Genomic DNA, 25,165 nt, shown 5'->3' with positions numbered 1-25,165 from the left:
CCGGATTGGCAGGCGCATCGCGCGTGCGTGTTATACTAGTAAACCATAAAAATACTTGCAAATTGTTGAAGGGGAAAGCTTAGGTGACTACGGTTGAAGATCTGTTGTTGGATTGCTATAAAAGAAACTATCGCATTTCGAATGACCTCGTACCTATAATGAATTTGTGAACACTTCTTCTTTTGGATCACGAGAATCTCGCATATATTGGTTATATATCTTCTCCCAAAAGGTTTTAGGTTCTACCCTTACGGGGGAGAGATCTACAACTCGACTTTCAAAGTACCATGTTTTGGTTATACCCAAATCCCTGACGGAGTCAAATGATGCCATGCTTGTACGTATAGGCATAAAATGTGTGTTTTAGAGTATATAGAGTAGCGTGGCTCTGAAAATCAACAAATTTTTTTTTTGAAATTTCCACCGACCGTAATCGATTCATATTTTTGCACATGTAATCTGATTCTTACTAGATACAGAAAACTGACATTTTTAATGCATAAAAAATCTGATTATACGAATACCTACATAAAATGATTTACTATTGAAGCCTAAAAAATCGGTTTATAGGTATAGTACACATACATTGACTGTGTGCATGTATATACAAAATATATGTTGAATCATGCATAAACTCATTGTACCATAAACCATTACATACCATAATTACAAGTCGTAGGATGATTACAAACTCTTAAAAGTCTTAAAAACTTAAACTTATAATTAGCTAGCATCACAAAGCATCAGGGAGTTGCAGCATCCGGAGCACCAGTTTCATGAGTAGTAGCATCACCATCAGCAGCAACATTATCGACGGCATCATCAGCAGCAGCTTCTGCTAAAGCTTTATCCATTTATGTAAACATCTCCTCAATCTCCAACCGATCCATAATTTATTGTCTCCTCTTTTCCGCAAAGCTGACAAGCACCCTAAGTTCCTTACATGAAAGCTGGTCTGCAATTGCCAAAGCCTTCTCTAGCTTGGCCTCTCGATAAAATGCAAAGATTTTCTCTTGCTCCCTCTTAAGATCACTTTATTGGATTTGTCGGTCGTAAAAATTCAGGTGGCTGAAATCCATATCTACGAAAAGTACAATCAAAACAAAAATCAGATTAAACAATCGGTGCATCAGACGCATACATGTAATTCGATTATGTGTAGAGTCAAACACGGGAAAATCAAATCATAAAAATCGGCGGATAAGACATACAAATAAAACTGATTCTTGTATGGGAATCTCATCATACAGGTGACATAATCGGTTCATCAACCACATACATAAAAACCGATTGTAAAAGCACAAAGTTCAAAAATAAAATAGTACTCCGAAATTATATTCATGCACTTGTAAACCGATTCTAGTGATGTATTTAAATATTTTGATTTCTACCTAGAATCGGTCCATAATGATAATTATCTGATTTTGCTGCATGTTCTTCATGGAGCCAAAGAAATAATCCAGAATCGATGGATACGATGGATTCACAAAAACCCATTCTAGGTAGAAATCAGAGATTATAATTTTTAAAAATTGGCATTAAATACGTAAATCAATGAATAAATCTGGTAGAAGGGTTTCATGGAGATTTACCTAGCTTTGTTGGATTCGCAGTAGATAAAAAAAATCAAAATAATGATAATTAGGGTTTATAGAATTTGGTAAGATGGGAAGAATATGAAACTGTTTTTTTTGTTTTGTTTTAGGTTTAGTTTTTAGCTGAAAATAGTAATGAATTGCAATTATATGGTTTAAGATTTAGGTTAATTTGAAGATAGATCAGTCATTTTACCCCATTTAGACGAACTATAATTTTGGGCATACCAAAATCTTTCAAGGCATACTGAATGAAGACAAAAAAGGTTGTTGAATAGCAAAATCAGATAACCCCTTAACCCAAATTTTTTTTAATGGCAAATCTGCCCTTTACGTATTAGTGTTAATAATCTTGATTAGTGATTAAATATTTTGTTTAGTGATTAAGACAATTTTCAGAATTATAAGAGTTGTTTAGATGAAAAATTTGAGGAAAAAAAAATCAAAGTTTTGGTTTGGTTAAGAAGGAGAGAAAGAGAAGGAGAAAGTGAGAAAATTCTAATTATTGATTCAATGGAGGATGAGGAGGGTCATCATTCATCTAAAAAACCTAGGAAAATACACATCAACTACAACAATGATCCAAAAATGGCTGATTTCTTAGATTATGAGAATGATTTTATACCCACTCAAACTCAAGCTCAAACTCAAACACAAATTCAAGATGATGATTTTTATGAGCCAAATCCTGATGATGAATACATTGATGAGGAACCCAATTCTTCTAATACACAGGTACACTTATATCCTATACTTAATCTCACTTCTATAGCTCTCAATTATCAAAAGTTAGGTTTTCTGAATCATGGTTCGGCGAAACAGGTTGAGGTTCGGCTCACATCTATGAGCCGAATCTACCATTGATGAACGGTTCGGCTTACTGAATCTGTTTACTGCATGCGCCGAACCTATAATTTCCAATTCCAACCCTTTTGCTAGACACTAGATCGGCTTATATGAAAGTTTCATAGTAAGCCGAATAACATCCCGAATAGCCCGGAATAGAATCATTACTAATTCGGATTACATATCCAAAATCGTATGTGCCGAACATAATTTTTTAATTTCTGGGATGAAATATTGTTACTGGTTCGGCACATATGGAGAATATCGTATCAGCCGAAACCTCTTATGTTCAAGGATCGGCACATAATTTGATTATAGTATGAGCCGAACATAAATTTGTAAATTTTTGGGTTAAAATATTGTTCGAGGTTCGACACATATTGAGGATATCGTATAAGCCGAAACCTCTTATGTCCAGGGTTCGGCACATAATATGATTATCTTCTGAGCCGAACATAAATTTGTAAATTTTTGGGTTAAAATATTTTTCGAGGTTCGGCACATATTGAGGATATCGTACAAGCCGAAACCTCTTATGTTCAAGGTTCGGCACATAATATGATTATCTTCTGAGTCGAACATGCATTTGTTAATTTTTGGGTTAAAATATTGTTTGTGGTTCGGCACATATTGAGGATATCGTACAAGCCGAAACCTCTAAATGTTTATAGTTCGGCACATAATGTGATTATCGAATGCGCCGAACCTTGTTATTATATTCCCTTTCTAGTGTTTAACCTTGTGATATTCTTTGTAGATCGTGCTTGGACCCATGGAAAATCAACCTGATCCAGTAGACATAATTCACGAGGATACCAAGGATCACTTCCAAAATGATTTGGTATGTAAGCCGAACTATGTACTGGATTACACCAATAATGATTTTTAAGGCTCGGCTTATAACTCAAATTATAGAAAAAGCCGAACCTGAAGGACAAATGATTCGGCGCGTAACTAACATTAGAGGATAAGCCGAACTCTATAAATTCAGCGCATAACCGTTAAGCTATTCATTAAAACATGAAATTGAAGGTGTCCATAACCAAACCCAGCACAATTAAAAACAAAGTTGAGCACCTAAAAGCAAAGGTGTTTGCAACACCATAAAAGTGTACTTAAAACTTAAGAAAAACATTAAAAGGAAGTTGGAAACATAAAAGGACATTTAACCACGACCCCTCTTCTTAGTGGTAGGCTTTTGTCCGGGTTCCTCGGGTCCTTCTCCTTTGTTGATGATTGCATCCCACTTTTTGTAGAGGTAGTTTTGTTCTTCCACGGTCATTGGTGTTTTGGAATCAATTTTGTCCTTCATTTTTTTCAACATCTCCCTACCCGCGGCATTGGTCCTGACACAAGTATGAAAGTTATAAGACTAATTCGGCGCAAGTATGAATCATGTCTTGAAATTTTTATTAGATTACACAGAGAGTGGATCGGCTCATACCACAAAATAATTATACGCCGATCCTAAATATTCGGCTCAAAACCTATATTGTCGAGTAAGCCGAACCCTGTATTCGGCTCACAACCGATATTGTCGAATAAGCCGAACCTATGATTATGAACTCAAACATGTATTCGGCGCAACATGATATCATATAAATAAGCCGATCCTACGCACTTGTAAAATTTATGAAATTTTAACAATGATATTCGGCGCAGCCCTAATACTATCGAATAAGCCGAATCTAGACTTATGAATTGAAACATTTATTCGGCGCAAAACTAATACTACCATACAAGCCGATCCTAAGCACATGCAAAAATTCTGAAATTCAAACAATATTTATTCGGCACAAAACTAATACTACCATACAAGCCGATCCTAAGCACATGCAAAATTTCTGAATTTCAAACAACATTTATTCGGCACAAAACTAATACTACCATACAAGCCGATCCTAAGCACATGCAAAATTTCTGAATTTCAAACAACATTTATTCGGCACAAAACTAATACTACCATACAAGCCGATCCTAAGCACATGCAAAATTTCTGAATTTCAAACAACATTTATTCGGCACAAAACTAATACTTCCATACAAGCCGATCCTACGCACATGCAAAATTTCTGAAATTCACAAAACATATTCGGCACAAAACTAACACCATCGAATAAGCCGATCCTAAATATAAGTCTCTGTTTTACTAAGTTCGGCTCAAAACAGATTTCAGATATACGCCCAGCCGTTCATATGCACTTTCAGGGTTCAGTTTCAAGAACAGCTCGGCGCACATCTAACATTTGTTTTACGCCGAACCATACCCTGTAACCGCCGCAGAACACATGATTTTGACGAATTAAATCGACCAAAACAATCAAAAACATCAAATATGAGATGGGTTTGTAGAACTAACCTTCTTATTTTCATTTCCGGCATTGGTTCTTTTTCAATCTCTTCTTCCGATTGATTTTGTGGTTGATTTTGAGTTTGTTCTTCACTCTCTAAATCTTCTTCTTCATGAATAGGTTGTTCAATCGATCGATTTGAACGAGATACTGCCTTACGACGATCCATTATATAGTTTCACAAATCGACAATTAAATTTCCGCGATGAAAAAAAAAGAAAGGGAAGGGTGGAGTTCGGCTGTGGAGAGGAAGAAGAAGAAGGTGAATGAAACTGATTTTAGGTGTAGTTGATTATAGGTTTTGTATTAGGGTTAGGGATAGATTAGTAGTACTTTAATGGATTTAAGGGCATATAGGTAATTGAACCACCCCATAGGGTACCCCTTATAAGGTCACCCAAGTTAGGACTAGTCCTTTGTATGCCTTGAAAGTTTTAGGCATGCCCAAAATTGGTGTTCATTTAGACACCCTATGACTATGTGCATAGATTGGGATAAGAAATTGATAGGCCTCAAATAAACCACAGGTCTTAAAGGCAGGTATTTTATCTTACCCTGCATTTCCTGGGTTTCGGGCACCCATTAAGATAAGTCTTATAATTGTGACTTTGTGAGCAACTTTGGAAAACAACTTTATATGCCACCAAATTTATTCCGAAAGCCAACCTTGTAAGGGACCAGATCTATTATCACTCTATTAACAAGTGAGGAAAATTTTCCAAGTTCTGCCTAATTCACAAAATTATGACCAGGAGATTTTCCAAAAAGTCAGCCTAACTCTGAAAAGGACACTGTCACTCATAGATGAGAATGATAAGATACCCTTCAAAATCAAACCTTCCACTACCACTAATGCTATTGACGAATATTAGAAAAACTCTTTAAAAAGCCGCTGTCAAAGATTTTCTCTTCTACATCTTTTTCAAAATTGGTTTCAGAATATACAGATAAAGAATAATAAACAATTATAAACACAACAGAGGGTCCGAACTCAGGAGCAGGAGAAGCTTAATGCATTGCACTATACAACCAACCAAATAAGCCAGAGTCTCATTTCTAACAAAGCCAGGAAACTAGTTAAAAAATCATGAATATTTCAGCAAATCTATCATCAATATGGCGGGAGCAGTAAAACTGCCCAACATAATGAGGAAAATACAAACTACATTAGTCTAACATGAGACTGGTACTCTCAATGTATCAGTGATCAGACTAGGTACATATACACATAGAATACCTGCCAGCTGCAAAAATGCAAGTAATTCGAGTTCTTGCCGTCTCAATCAAGGGCTACAGATTTAGGCTTCCTGAATCTCATGATTTTCCTTCCAAAATATCCAGGAGTCTTTGAAGATGACCGCTTTTCTGCAGAACAAGTGCTCGAACCTGCTTGATATTCAGGTTGCCCTCCAGTAGAAAGGGGCGTTGTTTTTTCCATTGTATCATTATGTAAGATGTCTCTGAAAAGTTGTAGTAATTTCATAGCAGTCTCCTTCCCGTGGGGATTTCCATTGATAGATATGTTTACAAGTGATGGTATAACACCTTCTTTCAGCACCAATTGAGAATTCTTAAAATGGTGAGAGCACAAGGACAGAAGAACAGACAATGCTTGTTCTTGTTGCTCATGAGTGCCAATTTCAAGTAGTTCTGCTACCGAAGTGATACAACCCTTGGCTCCGGCCACCGCAATCCTACCCTCTTCAGTCTCGCATAAATAGTTCAAAATTTTCAGACAATGCTCTGCCAGTGAACTATCAGACAAAAATGAAATAACCTTCGATAGGCGTGCTGTCTGCAGTATGTGGAACCTGATGTCTCCATACAATGATAGATTATGAAGAATTCTCACAGTAGGAGCATAATATTCTGCCATATCTGAGTCAAGAATCTGTAGGATGGTAGGAAGAGCTCCAGAGGCCACAATTTTGGAATTACAATACTCGTCAGCAGACAAAACTTCCATGATTGCCAGCGCTTCCTCAGCGATTTCGGAATCAACAACTGATGCCAAAACATGAAACAGATCTTCAGATAAGGATGGAATTCCAGTTCTGCATTGCACAAGACAAGGTGATTTAGTTATTACTGGCTTTAAGATAGAGTACAAAATATGAAAAGGTAAAGAAAACGACACAACATGGTGACCCAAAAAGGCTCAAAGGAAAACATTAAATAATTACCCGCTTTTTCTCATGAATGCCAAGAACACCTGAGCCCCGTCTCGCTGTGCTTCCACATCACACAGTTCACATGCCTCTTTCAAAAATTGAATTAGCAACTCACCAAAATTATCATTCAGCATCGAGTGGCATGCTTCATTGTTTTCCAACAGTTGGTTTTTTATATCTCCCATTGCTTTGCAAAGTAGTTCCCAAGGGAGTGCCGTGAATTTTTCAAAGAGACTGTCTGAATGCATGGCATTGCTAATTGCTGCAGATGATTGATATGTATGAGAATCATCATTCGTCTGTACTGAACCCGAACTTACACTATCTACAATCTTAGACCGGGGCAAATCTGATACCCAACTAACATCTGAAGAGCCAATGGAGACGCAGCTTAAATCAGTTGGAGTAGGCATTTGCACATCACTAAAAGAACCACCTAAGCTAGTGATGGAACAGGAAGATGACGAATTCCAGGAGAGTAGTGCTGCGGGAATTGGGTCTGAGCATGGATTTTGAATACTGATCTCATGTTTTATGCACCACTTCGAAATAAGATCCTTCATGGCAGAATTTGAAACTATAGAAAAGTGGGGAAGCTGCTTTTCAGTCTTTGGGCACAGATCGTGACCCTCACTGAACCACTTCTCTATCCACATCCTTTCAAATGTTTGCCCAGAAGCTATGACCACAGGATCATACATGAGTCTCCCAGAAATGGGACACCTGAATTCCTCAGGAGGAGTGACTTCATTAGCACCATCAGTTTGATCTTCATTCTGCCTGAGCTGTTCTCCCAATCCCGGTTCAACTGACCCATCACATACACTATCACTTAACAAAGGAATAGAGTTCGTTCTTGAACATGAATCTTCATACTGAGCATTGTCACTCCCTGTCTGCTCAACCTTAATTAAGCTCCCATACTTCCTCAAAAGGTATAGGAGGTACTCGAGAATTCTCTCCTTTGTTTGATCAATATTACGGACTTTATCAAGCAACTTTCTAATAGATCTTTTCTCTATCAAAAGAGCCTTTGGAGATGTAAGATGCAATTTTAAGGCTGCAGTTTGAAAAGCCTCCAACTCAGAAGCCTCGCTTGAATTTGATTCTTGGCGGATCAATGATAATACAACCTTACCAGCCACTTCATCAGAAGATTCCATGACAAATTTTGCATCCCTCAGGTCAACAACAATTCTAGAGATCTGTCAAATATTTCATTATCAACTCTCAGAAGACATACTTGCAAGTTCCAGAAACTAACCTACTTGGTAGAAGGATGGCAAAAAGGAAGAGGTGCACAAACTTCACAAACCTTTGCAGCCAGAAGCATTGGAACCATATTCTGAATGTTGCATAAACTTTGCTCTAACGCTTTTCGTACTCTTTCACATCTCAAAAATACTGTATTTCCCGTGATTGCCTGAATAATTTATGGAAACAATGTTGTTAAATTAATAGAAACTCATTTTCATGAACCGAGCATAACCCAATTAGTCAATCATACTAAACAACAGAGCCTCCAGATACTAAACAACAGAGCCTCCAGAATTTGATATAAGTGACCACCACAAATTTTGACCTCCCCTCCTACCATCTAAGTATTCCTTAATTAATCGAGTAAATTCCTTCATGAAATAGGCGCAGGGCTTTGCGGCGGTCCAAAAGTATAGTCACTGCATATTAATAGTTCAATACTAATTTATGGAAATAGTAAATCAGTACATATAAATATGTTCTATTTGATCCAAAATATAGATAAACGCATATAAATATTAGTTCTTCCAAGATCCGCATGATCAGTAAGGAATGACTAATAGAACATTTGCACTATTTTGCAGCTATTTTATTGAAAATCGACTGTGCTACTCTCTAATTTGTTTGTTGTGGGAATCTAGGGTTTTCTACCAAGTTGACGTATCTAAACAGATAAATCATCTGGCAGAATTTCTGGTCCAACTTCACTGCAAAGAGAACAGTTGATCATTTTTTTCTGACACCTACATGATAAAGCCTAACAATGTAAAAAGCTGTTATAAATGCGTCTAACCCATAATTATTCAAATACATACCAAGTAAAGCTTGCTACATTCGGCACAATGCTGGATAATTAAACTGGCTTTTTCCATAGCAACGTTTAGAGAGCATAGAGCTTCTATTCCTGATGCACATCGTGGCTGAGCTGATTCTATGGCTGGAAATATTTTTGAGATTCTATCAACATATTTCGAGAGCTCAAAGCACATAGTACGATGCACCTGCGGTGAGATGAAACTAATAAAATACAAAAAGATGTAAAAGAAAAATAGGAGAAAGAATGTACAAGAGCAAATTTCATGGGCATTACAGAGTGCATATGGAGATTGGAACTCATGTTTATACGCTCCTTGTACCTTCCATACAACTAAACAAAGATGCCCAAACCTAATTAATGGGAATAATAAGTCTACCCCAAAATTATAGGCCAAAGTGTTATAGGGATTTCTTTATTTTTTCATAGTTTGAAGTTATTGCTGATCTTACAGCTGTCATTCAAAATATAGACATCTTACGAACACCTTAAACTAGCTACTTATTGTGAGATATATTCCACCTTATAAAGTTTGCAATTTCATGAAAAATGTACTATAACATAAACAATCTTATTACAACGCCAGCTAAACTAAAATCTCATTTCTTGCAAGATTAAGGTCCCCTTAACCCCCAATCTACCAAAAGGTAGTTTTGTTTGATGAATGAAAATGAAAGGAAAAATTAAATAGATATCTATCTCAAGAAATTGCATTCAATCCTCCATGAAAACTGGAAATTTGTGAAGTTAGAATGGAGAGTGCTGAGTTAGGGGTATTAAAGTCAAAATATAATATTTACCTTTACGCCGTACGAATAAGGCAGCCTCTGGGCATCTTTGGCTTTCACATTCTCCATTCACAGAGTAGCCTTGATCTGAAAATTAAGATAATAAATTTAATGTCTTATGAAGATTCAAACAGCTGTTAACTAATTTTAATTTACAGAACTTGAAACAAAGCTTCAATTAACATACCAAATAATTATGGTCAGAGTCTTGATCATGCACTTCAAAAGTTCTCTTTCTCCAGATGTATCTTTACCAGAGAGAACAATTGAAATAGAATATCACCGACACTTAATCATACACCTTCAAGAATTTCTATCTCAATGAATACAATTTCGGGTTTTCATTTGTTAATCCAAGGAGGGAGACTAACCAAGCTAGAAGACAACAGGAAAATACAGAGCAACCCAGAGAACTTCTTTCAACTTTTGTTCTTTCTTCTTTGTAAAATTAGAAGTAACAAAAAGATTCCTAATAAACCCCAGAAAGGAGAAGCAGAAAAGTAGCCAAAGAGAGAGTGGAACAAGAAGTTAATTTTATTTGTTTTATTTATTTTTCATGGGGTCTTAGCAGGTGGAAAAGTGAACAAAACAAGAGATATAGACTGATAAAGAGAGAAATGAATAGAGGAATGAAGGGATTAGCTCTCTCTCTCCCTTCCAGCAGTCCTTGTTGAACAATGAACAATAACTAGTATTGCGTCGTCAAACGCAGTCCATGGTCCCAATTAAAGCAGAAACGTCCGAGTAAAAATTACTTTCTTTCAAAAGATAGTGCAATTGACTGCATTAACAACCGAAAGCGCTATTAGAAATTAAAATAAGCTAAATAACTCGGTAATGAACCCAAATTCTCCCGCTACAAATATACAAAGCAGAACTCTTTTTTTATATTTTTGTTGATGGAAAAACAGAATCTCGTTCCAAAACCCCAAAATAAAATATCTACAGAGAAAAAAAGCAAAAACAAAGAGGTGATGTGGGATGACTATAGCACAATTCATTAGTTTTTACTTTATGCTTACAACTTTTTTATGCACTAATTTATGCTTAGGAATTACTTCAGATATTAATTTCAGCTCTTTACACCATATTTTAATTTAAATGTAATAATCAGAGAATGGTAACAAGATCTTAGAACCAATAATAAAAGATAGTGAAAAGAAAGGGTGTCATGTTGATTTCCACAAAGGGTCATATCATATCATGGAAACCAAAAGTAAAATTGACTGTATGTCAGATGGTCATATCATGGAAGCCAAAGGATAAAAAGTAAAATTGACTATATGTAGGTTAAAAGGAAGAAACTCATAACAATAGCTTCAGATGGTCTACCATAGGCTAGTGGGAAAACACTGTATAGGCAAGCTCAGACTAAAATTGTGGAATGAAAAATTAGTCAGGACAGAAACAAAAACTAGTGTCAACGTCAAAGCTTTTTTTAAGCTAAAATGGAACCTAAAATGTCAACTGTGTGCTTTTAAAATTTCAAAATTTATGTTTTCATATCCTTTTTATCATTTCCTGCAAATCCCAGCCGATTTCTTAACAAATACATTAGCCTAGCGTTTGAACTTATCTTTTGTTTTAGGTATGTTTTTCTTTCACTAATATTTTTTAGTTGGCAGTTTCAAGTACTACATAGACTTTTAAGAAGAAAGCAGTGGGCAGTAGTGGGTAAACGGTAGCTTTCTTCCACGCAGTATTTCTTTCACTAATTTGACCTGAAAACTCCAACCAAAGATCAATATAAAACCCATAGTCTATGCATTCCAGAAGATTGACTCGTTCCTAATAAACTCTAACAACTATTTTTACAAAACTATTAACTTATCAAGCACAATGATTGGGTTAAATCAGTACAACTAACATGGGATGGAACTGTTAATGGACTTGACCTCCTATATCCCAGGACCTTAGATGGATCTCGGTCGCAACGGTCTAAGTAAATCAACATGGAAATGATCTAGCACATGATTTTCATAGGCCCATTTTCTTTACCTTATGGAACTTCTGTACTGCAGATGATTTTCCCCCCTCAATTATAAATCCTAGTCCCATACATGCGCCTCAACTAAAAATTTGGCTGGCTTCCTAAGCATTACCATATCGTATTGGATGAATTGATATAAAGCCAAAATGAGAGTGCATAAACATCAATCAAACACACTTAAGATGAGTTGTTCTAGTCTTCTAGATATAATAATAGATAGGTCAGTGACATATTTTCACACAATGGACTCCCACCATTTCTTGAGCTTGGAAAGGAAAAATTATCATTTTCAGTGGTCTAGCCCAGTACAGAACTTAAAGCAATCAACTGTAAGGCTCATCAAGAGACCAACTGAAGCCCACATAATGGAATCCTCCATGTACCTATAAACACTGATTCTGAGTCTCTGACACCCACACACAAAATAGAAAAATGCAAAACGCTAAAGTTTAATTTTAACCCGGATCCTCTTCCTGATAGTGGGTAATGCTGGTACCTGTAACCTGGTCTTTAAAACCTCATAGCAAGACCCAAGTTCATGCTGGACCAGGGCTGATTTTCTGCCGCAGGAAATCATCCATTGTGATATAAGACTGTTCTTTTTGTCTGGGTTATCTCTATAGAACATTATCTCCACGGTAAGCCAGGTGAGCATACATAAACCAAGAATTAAACCCTTGGTTAGAGTATGACTGGTCTATGATTAATTATGCTGAACAAAAAAACATAAGTTGTTCCATCCTGTATGTATAGAGTTTCAAGAACCATAATTCAAGAGATACAAAATAGGATTTGGCAATCGAAGTTCAAAGCATAAGGCTGTATTTCAGATTCAGGCTCAGCCCATTTTCTTGACAACATTAAGGAAATCTGACTCGTGCAAAATTTGTGTAGAACAAGTGATGATCTATCTAGATATGTCCCATTTTCTTGAGAACATTAATAAGGAAATCTGACTTATGTAAAAGTTTGTTCAGAACAAGTGATGATCTATCTAGATTTGTCGTTTTCCAATAAAAAAGATTCTTCAGTCAGGTCTGACTTGAATGCCTTGATAATAAGTTCCACAACCTACACATATGAGACACACCCAGGAGCTCTTAGCACAAGAAACATGGGACACATCAATGCAAGCTCAACATACTGCATCTCTTAAACTACAGTCGGTAACTCAAGAAGCAATCTGGAATCCATGTAACATTTCAAAACGCTTAATTTAAAGTTCTAGTAAAGCAATCCTTTGTTTGCCCGCCTTATCATTACATTGTACCTTATCAAAATGGCGTAGTCTGTTGTTATCAGCTTTTACCAGTAAAGGATAAAAGTAAACAGTGCCATTTTAGTAAATTGTTCCCGATTTTAACACAAACAACATTACTAATTTCATCTCCAAAGAATAATACGTTAATCTATTGGCTAGGTTTATGAATCGTTCTCTAACATAATCTAGTTATGCAACCTGTTGTCCTCAGCAACGTAAGGTTACCATCATTGATAAGATCCTTTTCTACTCTTTTCTGCAAGTAGATGAAAAAAGTGGATTTTTTGTCATCCTTTTTTCATTTCAAATTGACTTTCGTTTTGTTAAAAGAATCTTCCACAGAAAGCTTGGATCTCATGCTTTTGATCCAAGATTTGTGGACCCGGGGGTACGGGGTAAGGACTTCTTCGTGTTCGTGAAAAGGCATTAGTTCTCTTATTTCACTTACCTGAACTAAAAAACAAGAGGTTTTTTATCCGCTGAACAATCCCATGATAGTATCTACAGTGTGAGATTCTTGATAAAAGTAGATTTCTAAACGTCTATATAGCAGTCCACTAATAGAAACTTTCTGACCTTACTCTTCCAACTTGTAAGGAGGACCACCACCAACTCCTAGTGAGAAACTAGCCATTCAACACAGAGAGGGATTCCAAGTATTCTTCTTCTTGGCTTTCCAGAGCTGGAGACTTGAGATTATTACGATAATGATGATAAGGATTCTAATATCTATTGGGTGACAGAACTTTTTCAGTATAGTAAACAGAATCACAGCACAATTACAAAACCAAAAACTCAGCTATCGTTCTTCAAGAATTTCTACAAAATTCAATTATATATATTTTGAATAGATAGAAAATTCTCCTACCACCAAAGGGACAAGACTGAACAAAAGATAAGATAACTATTGTCAACCAATCAGTACAAAGGCAACTAAACAATTAATTCCTGAAGTAGAAACTGTTTAAGAAATTTCCATCTAAAGCCGTAATCAGGAATCATTTATAATTCCATATCTGGAAATAATAAAAAATCAAAAATCAAATTATTTATAGGAATACGAATGATTTATGTACGATCAGACCTAAGGAAAACGACTTCTAAAAGAACAAGCAACTGAACACATGTTTGTGTGCCGACCACATATCCTATTAAATCTGACGATTAATTAAAAGCTAGCAACTTTCTGGTAAATGATGGAATCTGAAGTTCAAAGGATAATGAAACACAAGTCACAGGGCAAACCACAATATGCATGTTCCAATTGTGTTTGCTGCTGCGGTATAAAAGAGAATCCACACATAAAAAAGAAGCCTATACTTTCAGGATGCTCATTATATCAACAAGTTCCTCCACTATAGCAAGGCAGACACGAACCAAATCATTAATGAAGTATCCAAGATTATTGGGATGTCAAAGGAAGACCAAAATCAGATACTGAAACCATCCAAAACACATCTTTTCCTGGACCATTCAACTATAACAAACTTCCAAACAGCTATAGTCGATATAGTTGGATTATTCATCACAACTTTCACAGACGTTTCTCTCAAGGGACTCTCTACGTATTTTCCGCTCTGGGGTGGCCTTTCAGTTGGACACTGCCAATGTCACACTTGTAGTTGTGTGCCACTTGTATGCAAATTACAGTGCATCCCTTCTTCAAAGTGGCTTGCAGGGCCATGCGTCAAAGGCTTATATAGGATGAAGATGATTTCTCCACTTGTAAATCATCCTCATGAATATCGGTCATTCTAAAACTTGTACCTCGACATCCCGTGATTGGATAACAAAAGGCGGTTGAGATTGCTATCTTATCCTAAATTCTCCATCATAGATATCGGGGGTTAAGAAACCTGTAGATAAACTAATTACGGAATTCGGATGATTAGCAGAAAATCCACACTCAAAATCAGCTACCTCTGCATCCTCATTTGGGTCCGAAAGCCACTACAAACACATAGTACATCTATGAGTATAAAGGACTTTGCCTCGTTATGTATCTACTAGTGCACACCAGCATACCTGTTTAGATTTTAGTTTCATTTTTTATCAGACTAAGCTATAGTCCCTGCAAGCAGAGATGGGTGATGATGAAAACACACACACAGAGGAAAAAGAGCTCGACAGAGTATAAGAAAATAATATCATATGGATCACTATTACGAAGACAAAATCTGCTAATCCCCAGCTTAATTTTGCCACTTAACGCAACAAAAAAGAACATTTCCAGCTAAAACAATTTTAACTCAAAGCAACTGACCTAAGTAACTTTACGCCACTATTTCTCAGACAATCTGGACAACAGAAAGTTGTTTATCAGCATGAGTAAATAATTGGTGAAATGTGGAAAAACCTACTAATGGATGACTGACACAGGGACCTCCTTCCTACATGAGAAAACACCTGTTGACTTTGCTGATTCAGCAAACAAACCTAGTATTATCAACTTTCCACTACCTTCACCAGCCACCAATGTTTGATCCACAAAAAGGAAAGCTTGTCACAAGCAAACTTTTAATTCCCTCGGCATGAAGTAAAACAAACAGCTAACCTTGAGTAATAAGTGATCATTCTGTTGGGCTGTCTTTCCTTCTTACTAGCAAACAGTAATAACTGATTATTTACCCACGAAATAGATAATAGAATAGGGGTTTGTGGTCTTCTTTATTTGTATAAGCAGAAGAAAAAAATTAAATTGGTCAAACTCCACTAATTGAATGATTGTGTAAAATAACAATCATAGTTCAGTGAAACAGGTGAATATTTCTTGGTTTTACAGTTTACTGGCACCAACCAGCTGGACTTGACACCCGTTTAAACACACCCATGTGTAACCTGAACTTCTTGTTTAGTTGGCTGTAAAAGGAGTGTAGGCAGAGGTGTATATCATGTCCGTATGTTGCTACAGATTTTGTACCATCTGATATACTGATATAATTTCAAGGAATAAGAGAGGGCTTCAAAAATATAATGAAAAAAAAAAAGAACAGTACTTTGATACTGATTCCTCTCCCCTCTTGCTGCTCCTTCCAAGCTTCATTTTTTGTGGTGGACAATGTAACAAAACTATACCCCTTTCTTTTCTCCAAAATTCATATTCTCTCAACTGGCTCCACCCCACCACCTCCATTGTGCTTATATAAGAGATCATATGACCAGCTCTTCCTCATATCAATCTTCGAGAGTAAGAGGTTTGTTGTGCAGCTCTTCCTCTTTGTATCTCCACTCTGCCACGAGTCTTTACATATCCTATTAATAGGTAATGCTTATATTGTATCTTCACTACCGAACAACATCCTATCTTTTCTCCTGTATATTTGTCTAACTCTGTTAAATTTATTTTTGTTCGTGTGATTCTGATTCAGAACCACTGTCTATTAGAACAACCAGGTAAGCAATGGCATCTAGCTCAAAACGTAGCTCAAGCTCATCTTGGACATTGAAGCAAAACAAATCTTTTGAGAAGGCCCTAGCTACATATGACAAGGACACACCTGACCGCTGGCAGAATGTAGCCAATGCTGTGGGAGGAAAATCTGCAGAAGAAGTGGAGAGGCATTACAGAATCCTATTAGATGACCTCAAGCGCATAGAGGCTGGTCAAGTTCCATTCCCAAACTATAGACCAACTGGTTCAAGCAATGGACACAATCTTGGTGATGAAGAGGCGAGGTATTGCTAGCAATTATTTTATTGTTTATACATGTTATTACTGCTATTAACTTGCCTGTTGGGTTACTGAATTCGTGTACCTACGCCCCCTCTATTTACGTTTTTCTTTATTTATGTTTAAGGGTGTAATACATAGCCATCGAAGATATAGAGACGATAATATCTAACAACATACGTTACTTCTCCCAGAGCTACTAGCTTACTCCATGACCAGTTAAAACACCGGCACAAGGATCTATAGAAACAACCACTTCAAATCACAGTCTTATGATCACTCCAGCTAACACAATCATTACTCTAATGTTTGGATAGCCAATAAACAGTTTGAAGGTGCAACTTATCCGTGCATTTCATGTACCAAACCGAGCACTATGAGGCTTTTAGTGCAGTTCGCTATCCATCGTCTACTTGATCCCACTTATGAAACTTACCGGAACACCTGATCCTGTACAATCTTATTCCAAAAGTCACAATTCGAGTTTTCCTTCATTGAGCACACTCTTAAATCTCTTCCTAGATTTACTGAATAAAATCCTAGTTGTCCTGATTCCTGACGTGGGAACTCTAGAATTATTCTGGATTCCCATTAACTGATGTTCTCAATTTGGAGAGATCGTATAATATTCCTTGTACGATTAACTAATGTTCTCAAAGCCTCTCAGATCGTGTCATGATTCCTTATGTACTAACACATTTATTTCTCATTTTCTGCTCACAGGCTTATCAAGTTTCTGAAGCTCCAGTGAAATCCAAACCTCAGCAATTATTAAATAAGTGCAGATCTACTTAACAGAATTGTCAATGCCATATTGACATACATGTAGAGTGGCATGAAGATGAGAATCACTCTCATACTGTTCACCAGTATTCTATTTTCCAGTATTTCTTGTTGTGTGTTTCTTTTCACCTCCTACTCTTACCTAAGCCTTTGCCTGTACGGGAAAAACGGCAGGGAAGAACGAGCTAAGCTGTGATTTCTCCTTCTTATATCATTTCTAATGTAACTGTAATATATATATACGACACATCATCTACTTATCTATGACTCTGAGATCAAGTGATTACTCCATTTAAAACGAACACAAATATGTTTACGAAAGAAAATGATCACATGCAAATGATCGGAAAACGGAAAGCGAAACATTCCAAAAGCAGTCATGCAACACAATTGACCAAAATACTCATGACATAACAGAACATACGGATATTCCACACCACAATCAGTATCAAATTATTCAAGCGATTATAAGCCTCTTAAATATGAATAAATAACTTTATTCCAACCTAACAAATTGTACAATGCTGAACAGTTAAACAAGATAAAAAAGCACTGATTATAATTGCAAAATCAAATCACAAATTAGGGTTTTCAGGGTGAAAAAATCTTATAGGGTTTTCGAAGGCGAAACTAACCTGTTGAGCTTAGAAGCAAGAGCTTCATCACGCAAGCCCCGTAGAGCATTCCGCCGTAAAGATCTTAAATCAGCTACATCGTCAAATCCAGCATCCAAACCCAAGAGAACCATGAATGGACAATAAACATGGCGGAAGACTATCAAAATCAGAATCGACATCGATCGAACAAGATTACGATAACGGGAGGATTTTAGGGTTTGGATCAAGAGATTATCAAAGGGGAAAATGAGTTATTTGGGGAGGCGGGAAAATGATTCCATTTAAGAAAATCTGAGCCTACGGTGCTCAACAGGAAACCAATTTCTATTTTAAATATTTTTCCCTTGGCAAATCGGTTCTATGGTCTAGTGGTCAGGACATTGGACTCTGAATCCAGTAACCCGAGTTCAAGTCTCGGTAGAACCTAAGTTTTTTTATGCCTTTTTTTTTTAATTATAAACAATACCCTTTAACGTGCTGCTGCTCATCTCAAAAAGAGATTCAAGAAGAAATCACACTGCTAATGCATTTTTTCAATCCATCAAAAGCATTAAAGAAAGAAGAACAGCAACCCTATCAAAAACATGGCAGCAAAAACGAGTAAACAAAGAAGTGGTGAACAATTTACAGTTCAGCTCTCATCTTGGCACCTAAATCACCGGTAGCTTGAGAAGCTTTTTCTTTAGCAGTTTCGTAACTAGACTTTGCTTTCTCACTCATTGAACCAGTAGCCGAAGCGGCAGTGTCATACATATTTCCTACGTTTTGTTTTGCATCTTCGTAAGCTTGACTTGCTGAATCTTTACCATCCATCATTTTTCCTTTCATTGTTTCCTTCATTTCCCCTGCTTTTCCTGCAGCTAAATTGGCAGCATCCCCAGCCATTTCTGATGCCTGACCAGCTTTCTCATAAGCCATTTCTGATGCTTGGCCAGCATTCTCGCGAGCCATGCCTGATGCTTGACCAGCTTTTTCACGAATTATATGGGATGCTTGACCAGCTTTTTCTTGAGCCATCTCTGATGCCTGACCCGCTTTCTCACGAGCCATGTCTGATGCTTGTCCTGCTTTTTGTGAAGCCATTTTCAACGTTGGTCCTGCTTTATCATATGCCATATCTTTTGCTCCTGCATACATGATCATATATTCAGCGGAATCCAACAAATTTTCAACTTGTTCGACCTGGCACAAGCATCTATGTTAAATTAGTTCTAGACTGAGCCTTCTCCAGTTCCATATACTATCTGCTAAATGAGCCGTTCCAAAAATAAATCTTTCAAATATGGAGGCATAATATGTAATAACCCTCCCTGGAAAAATGATTTAACAGACAAGAGACTGAATTCGGCCATGGACGCCCACCACTACTACCTGACAGGTGGTACAACCATATTTCCCTACCAACTTATAAAAATAAAATTACCCAAAATCTAGCGGGAAATCTAACTGTCTAGCACATGGGACTTCCCGTGGGGGAAAAGTGCAACCTGAGTAACCAAATCAGCAGAAACTGCAACCAACCAAGGGTTTGACGTATGCGTACCAGATGCTGCATCTCCTGCTTTGTTCATCATATCCTGGGCAGTCTCCTTGGCCGTATCTGTCTTGATCCCAAGTCCCCTGAATTCAAATGCACATTGAAGTTCAATTCATCAGGCTTAAAACAAGTTACTCGTCAGCATGATAATGTATGATAATCAAGTGTTTTCGGTGCTTATGGGAATAAAGAGATCACGCTGGCACAAAAATCAAACCAGACATGATCTTAATGTGAGCTCAATGAGTTAATCCGAGAGACAAAAGAGAGAAAGAGAGAGTACTCATTTAATTTTTCTCGCGCCCAGGCAACCCAAGATTCACCAGTATCCGTAGCACCCTTCATGGTATCTGATGCTGCCTCTTTCATCTCACCTGCCTTCACTTTTGCATCATCTGCCGCTAAGTTAACTTTCTCTTTCGCATTTCCTATTATTGAATCTGCTGCATAACAACTATGACTTTGTTCCATGATCATCACCATGGACACTAATATCGCTACCACTAACACCAATATTTTCTCCATTTCTTACCGTCTCTCTTTCTGCAACCCAGAACTGAACACGGTCCTAAAACAAAATGATGAATTCCGCAATGAAAAAGTGGATCAAGAGCTTAGAATTTCAGAAGCAGTTGTTGCATAGGGATGGGAAAAATAATAACGTGGATGGACATGGGACTTGCTTTTCGGGTCATTTGACACGTAAGCGTTTGTGTTTTGGTACGTGTCGTATTTCTCGGTGAAACGCGATCCATGTTTGGCTATGCCTTCTTTTCGTTTTCTTTCCTAAATAAAAGAAAGCAAAACGGTAGGATGGTCCATTTTTGGGCCTTGACTTTTCAGCTGAGTTAATTTTTGAACTGTCGGCAACCTGCTGACGCAGATCTAGCTCAAAGTACAATTTGTCTCAGCCATCACGTGAATTTTGATTTCGGAGATGGGCAACTAGAGATGGACCATGGATCATCTCTATGACGGGAAACTTTGGTGGATTAGGATTATGATAGTCAAACTCCTATGAAGGCCTATGGAGGGGCGAAGGTCAGAACTTGCAGCGTCCTCCCTGAAGGGAGCCTGCAAAGTTTATCTGCTACAATGAAGTGTTTATTTTGGTTGCACTTCAGAAAGTTCTATCAAGAGTTGCTGTTGGGACTTGATTTCAGTTATACTGAACTCAATTCCAAGGGGAATGAGAAAGAATTTTGATTAATTATTGGCTGCAAAATCTGCCCATAAACTGCATCTACAATTGTATCCATCTTCAACTAGTTACATAAGAAAATGAGAAAATAGCTAGATTATAATTTGAAGTAAAAAAAAATGGGAAGGGAAGCCTCTGCAATCTATTATATCCCACAATTTGAAGAAGAAGAAAAAAAGGGAGGGGGTTCATAATTGCTTACTAAATCTCTCCTCTCCCTAAAAAGGATAGCATAAATAGCAGCTGTATAAGAATCGTCAAGGACGATTTACCACAACAATGACGATCAAGCTAAACATTGTTCGCCTACAAAGGATCCCATACTGACCTCCACAAACTGAAAATTCATAAAGCTTTTATTAAGTCAATAGTTCTAGATTAACTGTAAGGTTAAGTGCATCTAAAAGTAGAAAGTAAGAACAGGCAGTAGAAAGAAATAACATTGCAGACGTAGAAGCAAAGGGTAACTGCATTCATAAGTAGAACATCAGAACAAGCAATAGAAAGAAAATGACTCGCAGACATTGAAGCAAAGCACTGCAAGAAAGAAAATTTTGAGCATCATACAGCAGGGAGGTTATGCACTAACCACAACCTCAACAAATCTATTCTAAAGAGGATGGCCGAAAAGCAGATATGCATAGGTTAAAGAGTTACAAACAGCATAAAAATTAGGTGAAACTGAGAGGTGCTATGAGAAAATGAAGGCCATTTCATTCAAGAGGTAGTCGTCAGGGAAGCAGTGGAAGTAGGTTTATGAGCAATGGTGGATCCCAAGGTTGCAGACTATGTAACTAGATCTTGTAATTATTAAGCAATCACCAACGAAAGGGTAAACACAGAATGACGCTTAAAAATACATGTCAATGGTGATGACGAAAATGAACATTGTTTATGCATAACATATAGCGACAGTTAATATGTTATACACTACAGGATGCACTGAATTACATTTTCCACCTGAAATTAAGAAATTCATCAATCAGCAGCAAGGGAATACTTGAGACAAGAATTACATTTTTTACCTTCCCCCATGATCACTACCCTCCTGTAAAGATTTACTTTGACAGCCTTGCAAATTGAAATTTAAAAGACAAATTTCAAATCACTCAGACTAGGACATCCAAGGTAGGTTAAGCAAGTGAATCAGTGTAGTGTGTGACTTGTGCTTGATTAGAAGTGTCAATATTCTTAGAAGTTAGATCAGTCCAAGAAAAATTATCATTGCTCCACAGTGTAGAAGTACTACACAGTTTTAACCTAAACAGACACTAGGTTTCTGGCACATCTGTGATATGAGGCCTCTCCATTGGCTCAGCTATGCCTGAAAAATGAGTGTCTTACTGTTGGCTAGTATTTTGGTACATATCAGACAAAGAGAAGTCAGGTGCTATTAAGAATATCCAAACCAAATGACTACATTTCCACAGGAGATGGCAGGGGGGAACTGTTGGCAATAAACAGTAATGCTTCTACTCTAGTGATTTCCCAACAATTTCCGGGTAACCTTAACAGACACAACTTTCATTATTCAATGTGAAAACCCATCCGCATCTATAGAAGTTCTGGAATACAACAACTTTAGTTTTTAGACATAAGACCTCATAGATAAACCCCACATCTCGTTAATAGTTCCACATATATGCTACGAAGCTAAAGGATCGTGACTCGTGATAATATAATCTTTAACTTAGGCATAAAAGCCAATAGCCAAAACGAACTTTGACAGCATGGGTTTCTGAACCAGTGTCAACAAACTGATATGAGAGAACTAATCCAAATAAATAACTAAATATGTAAAAGTCGGTGAACCAAAACATCCCTAAACTGTGTAGATGACACAGTGACACTAGAGGTTGAAAGACACTTGCTATCAATAATATTGTCAACCACAAAAGGGAGCAAAGAAGACTATGGGTTTATCCAACACTAGGATGTATTCAGTGAGCATAGAGTAAGTAGATATAAAGCTGTCCACACACATGGAAAGTGGTTGGTTGGATTTCTATTTTCACAAGCAAAACCATCTTGACGTACTCCAATTTGCACATTTCAAATATTCATCCGTTGCCATGACACTGACTATTTCATTCCAAGTTGTCCTATAGTACTCTAAAGATCCTGTCAACTGATGTTCCCAAAATACACAGCCGTAAATTCAAGCAACAGCAGTTTCAAGTTTCAAATTACAACATACAATATTATTAGAACTTAGAAGCGTTGTTTATGTGACATGATTTCTAACCTTACAGAACATAAACTATTAACCACCAAATTCTAACATACATACCAACACAATCATGCCATAATAAACAGATTTAATGAAAATTAGATAAAAATATTAGCTGCAACAAAAAGACATTATCACCCGTGATTCGCAATATTGGTAGCAGGATCGATAATCTGTTGCTGCGGAAAAGATGGTTGCTCCTGCGGAAAAGATGGTTGCTGCTGGGGAAAAGATGGTTGCTGCTCCTGGTGCAGCTGTTGTAGCGGGATTGCACTTTCTACAACTGGTACTATGGCGGCAGCTGTTGCAGAAGCACCCTGTGCTTCAGCAAATCTCCACATATACCACGACGCAACGGATCGATAAGGTCTCCATTTTTCGCAAAGATTTTCCATTTGTGAAGGTCTAGGTAATTCATCAAGACCATATAAAAGCTGAACGCCTTTCCGAATACCAACATCCCCGACAGGAAGAACATCAGGACGATGAAGGGAAAATATCATAAACATATGTACTGACCATGGGCCAATACCCTTGACCATTGTTAGCATAGTGAAGAGGGATTTATCATCCATATTAACAATTGAAGAATCTGATAAAATCCCATTGCGGTATTTATTAGCTAAATCATGAAGATAACTAGATTTACGCGCAGAAATACCGATTAGGCGAAGTTGATTAGGAGTAAAAGAAAGAACTGCTTCAGGCAAAACAAGTGATTCACCACCACAAAGTGAAACAAAACGAGTATAAATTGAAGTCCCAGCTTTATAAGCAAGTTGTTGATAAAGTATTGATTTTGACAAAGCAAGGAATGGTGGTTGAAATGAATCAAACACTGGAGGTTTATGTAATTTTATTAAACGATCTAGGTTTGAATCAACTGAACTCAAGTGCCTTAAAGCTAGTTCAACTTCACCTTTGCATGATAATGCTCTTGCTGTGATCTTTGGTAAGACACGGATTACTTTTTGAACAACAATTTTACTCTTTTTGTTGCTGGTGGCGGCAGCTGCGTCGGATGTGGTGCTGGTGGTGGTGGTGGATTCAAGAGATTTGGCATTAGGGTTTTCCGAAGAAGTGACTGCAGATAGTTTCCTGGTCTTTTTAGGTCGAAAAGGGAGTTTAGAAGATGTGGGATTTTGAGTAGGAGGAAGAGATGGAGTGTCGATTACTGGTGGTTGAGTAGTTGCGGAGGATTCAGGGAGGTGGTGGTGGGGTTGTGTTTGTTCACCCATTTTGTGGGAGCGGAGCGGAGTAGGTAATGGCGATGGTGGTGGTTTGAAGATGATCAAAACTTAAAAGAAGAGCATTGTTGGTGGTGGTTGTAGATTCAGAAATCGGACCTTAATTCTAACCTAATTTGATTAATTTTCGATCTGAAGATTGTGCTTTTTTCTGTTTTATTATCGAGAGGAATAACGAAGAATTTAGGCCAATTTTTGTTTTTTTGTTAGAACGAGACGCAGAAGGGGAGACTGGGGACGGCTAACAAGTAACAAAAAAGGACGATGGGGTTTGCGCTACACCCACCTTTTGGTTTGCGGAAGACCCACTACAAGACAAAAAAGAGAGATTACCAAATCTGAATGGTGCCCCTGATTAACTTATTCGAGCTAGTATGGAACTTTTTCAAGTCCTCTTCCAATATCTTGATTTTATTAAGAGCAGGAATTAGATCAGCGTCAAGGCATTTTTGAGAGATATATACACTTCTCTGTCTTCAAAATTAATTTGTTGAGAGTTAATCCTCGCTTCAGAACTGCAAGTTTTTCTTTCAACAAAAAGAAATCTTTTATTTAGGTCTTCTTCACAATCTTTGAGGATCGATTGTCTAGTAGATTCATGCGAGGTGATTTCATGTGGATGCTTAGATGTTGATTTAGATGCGACAGTTCCCTCAGGTGTTACATTCACACTTTCAACAAATCAAATCATGTGCATTCCATATACGATAATATGCATATAGGTCAGATCTCTACAAACACGGACTTATTAGGTCTTTATAATGTTTGCCTACTCTAATACCAATTTTGAAAAAGCAGGGGCTACCT

The 25,165-nt window shown here is 37.2% G+C and overlaps 4 protein-coding genes and 1 non-coding gene across 6 annotated transcripts; 2 read left to right on the top strand and 3 right to left on the bottom strand.

Annotated features, from left to right (window-relative positions):
• Positions 1–5,774: 5,774 nt before the first annotated feature.
• Positions 5,775–10,483, bottom strand: LOC113288656 (U-box domain-containing protein 5-like). Its single transcript, XM_026537758.1, has 6 exons — positions 10,010–10,483; positions 9,835–9,909; positions 9,036–9,221; positions 8,279–8,386; positions 6,976–8,168; positions 5,775–6,846 (listed from the first exon to the last, which is right to left on the bottom strand). The coding sequence occupies exons 2-6, from the start codon at positions 9,889–9,891 to the stop codon at positions 6,072–6,074; spliced, it is 2,319 nt and encodes a 772-aa protein (XP_026393543.1). The 5' UTR covers positions 9,892–9,909; positions 10,010–10,483; the 3' UTR covers positions 5,775–6,071.
• A 5,734-nt stretch (positions 10,484–16,217) lies between these two features.
• LOC113288657 (protein RADIALIS-like 3) lies at positions 16,218–17,790 on the top strand. Of its 2 annotated transcripts, none has more exons than XM_026537759.1 (3): positions 16,218–16,335; positions 16,442–16,748; positions 17,467–17,790. In XM_026537759.1, the coding sequence occupies exons 2-3, from the start codon at positions 16,474–16,476 to the stop codon at positions 17,492–17,494; spliced, it is 303 nt and encodes a 100-aa protein (XP_026393544.1). In that variant the 5' UTR covers positions 16,218–16,335; positions 16,442–16,473; the 3' UTR covers positions 17,495–17,790. The 2 variants fall into 2 exon arrangements, with proteins under 2 accessions (XP_026393544.1, XP_026393545.1); XM_026537760.1 differs by having other exon boundaries at positions 16,256–16,335; positions 16,458–16,748.
• A 707-nt stretch (positions 17,791–18,497) lies between these two features.
• TRNAQ-CUG lies at positions 18,498–18,569 on the top strand. Its single transcript has one exon. It is a non-coding gene; the product is annotated as a tRNA-Gln (tRNA).
• A 74-nt stretch (positions 18,570–18,643) lies between these two features.
• Positions 18,644–20,323, bottom strand: LOC113285984 (late embryogenesis abundant protein, group 3-like). The gene is made up of 3 exons (XM_026534716.1): positions 19,964–20,323; positions 19,687–19,763; positions 18,644–19,270 (listed from the first exon to the last, which is right to left on the bottom strand). The coding sequence occupies exons 1-3, from the start codon at positions 20,203–20,205 to the stop codon at positions 18,768–18,770; spliced, it is 822 nt and encodes a 273-aa protein (XP_026390501.1). The 5' UTR covers positions 20,206–20,323; the 3' UTR covers positions 18,644–18,767.
• Positions 20,324–20,858: 535 nt separating this feature from the next.
• Positions 20,859–24,603, bottom strand: LOC113288654 (DNA-3-methyladenine glycosylase 1-like). Its single transcript, XM_026537757.1, has 2 exons — positions 23,250–24,603; positions 20,859–21,218 (listed from the first exon to the last, which is right to left on the bottom strand). Exons 1-2 carry the CDS (start codon positions 24,347–24,349, stop codon positions 21,188–21,190), a joined length of 1,131 nt encoding a protein of 376 aa, XP_026393542.1. The 5' UTR covers positions 24,350–24,603; the 3' UTR covers positions 20,859–21,187.
• Positions 24,604–25,165: the final 562 nt, after the last annotated feature.

Source organism: Papaver somniferum, chromosome 6 (genome assembly GCF_003573695.1).
Source record: "Papaver somniferum cultivar HN1 chromosome 6, ASM357369v1, whole genome shotgun sequence".
NCBI lineage: Eukaryota > Viridiplantae > Streptophyta > Magnoliopsida > Ranunculales > Papaveraceae > Papaver > Papaver somniferum.
Note: the sequence above shows the minus strand (reverse complement) of the source record. Positions and strands in the feature narration are given on the sequence as shown.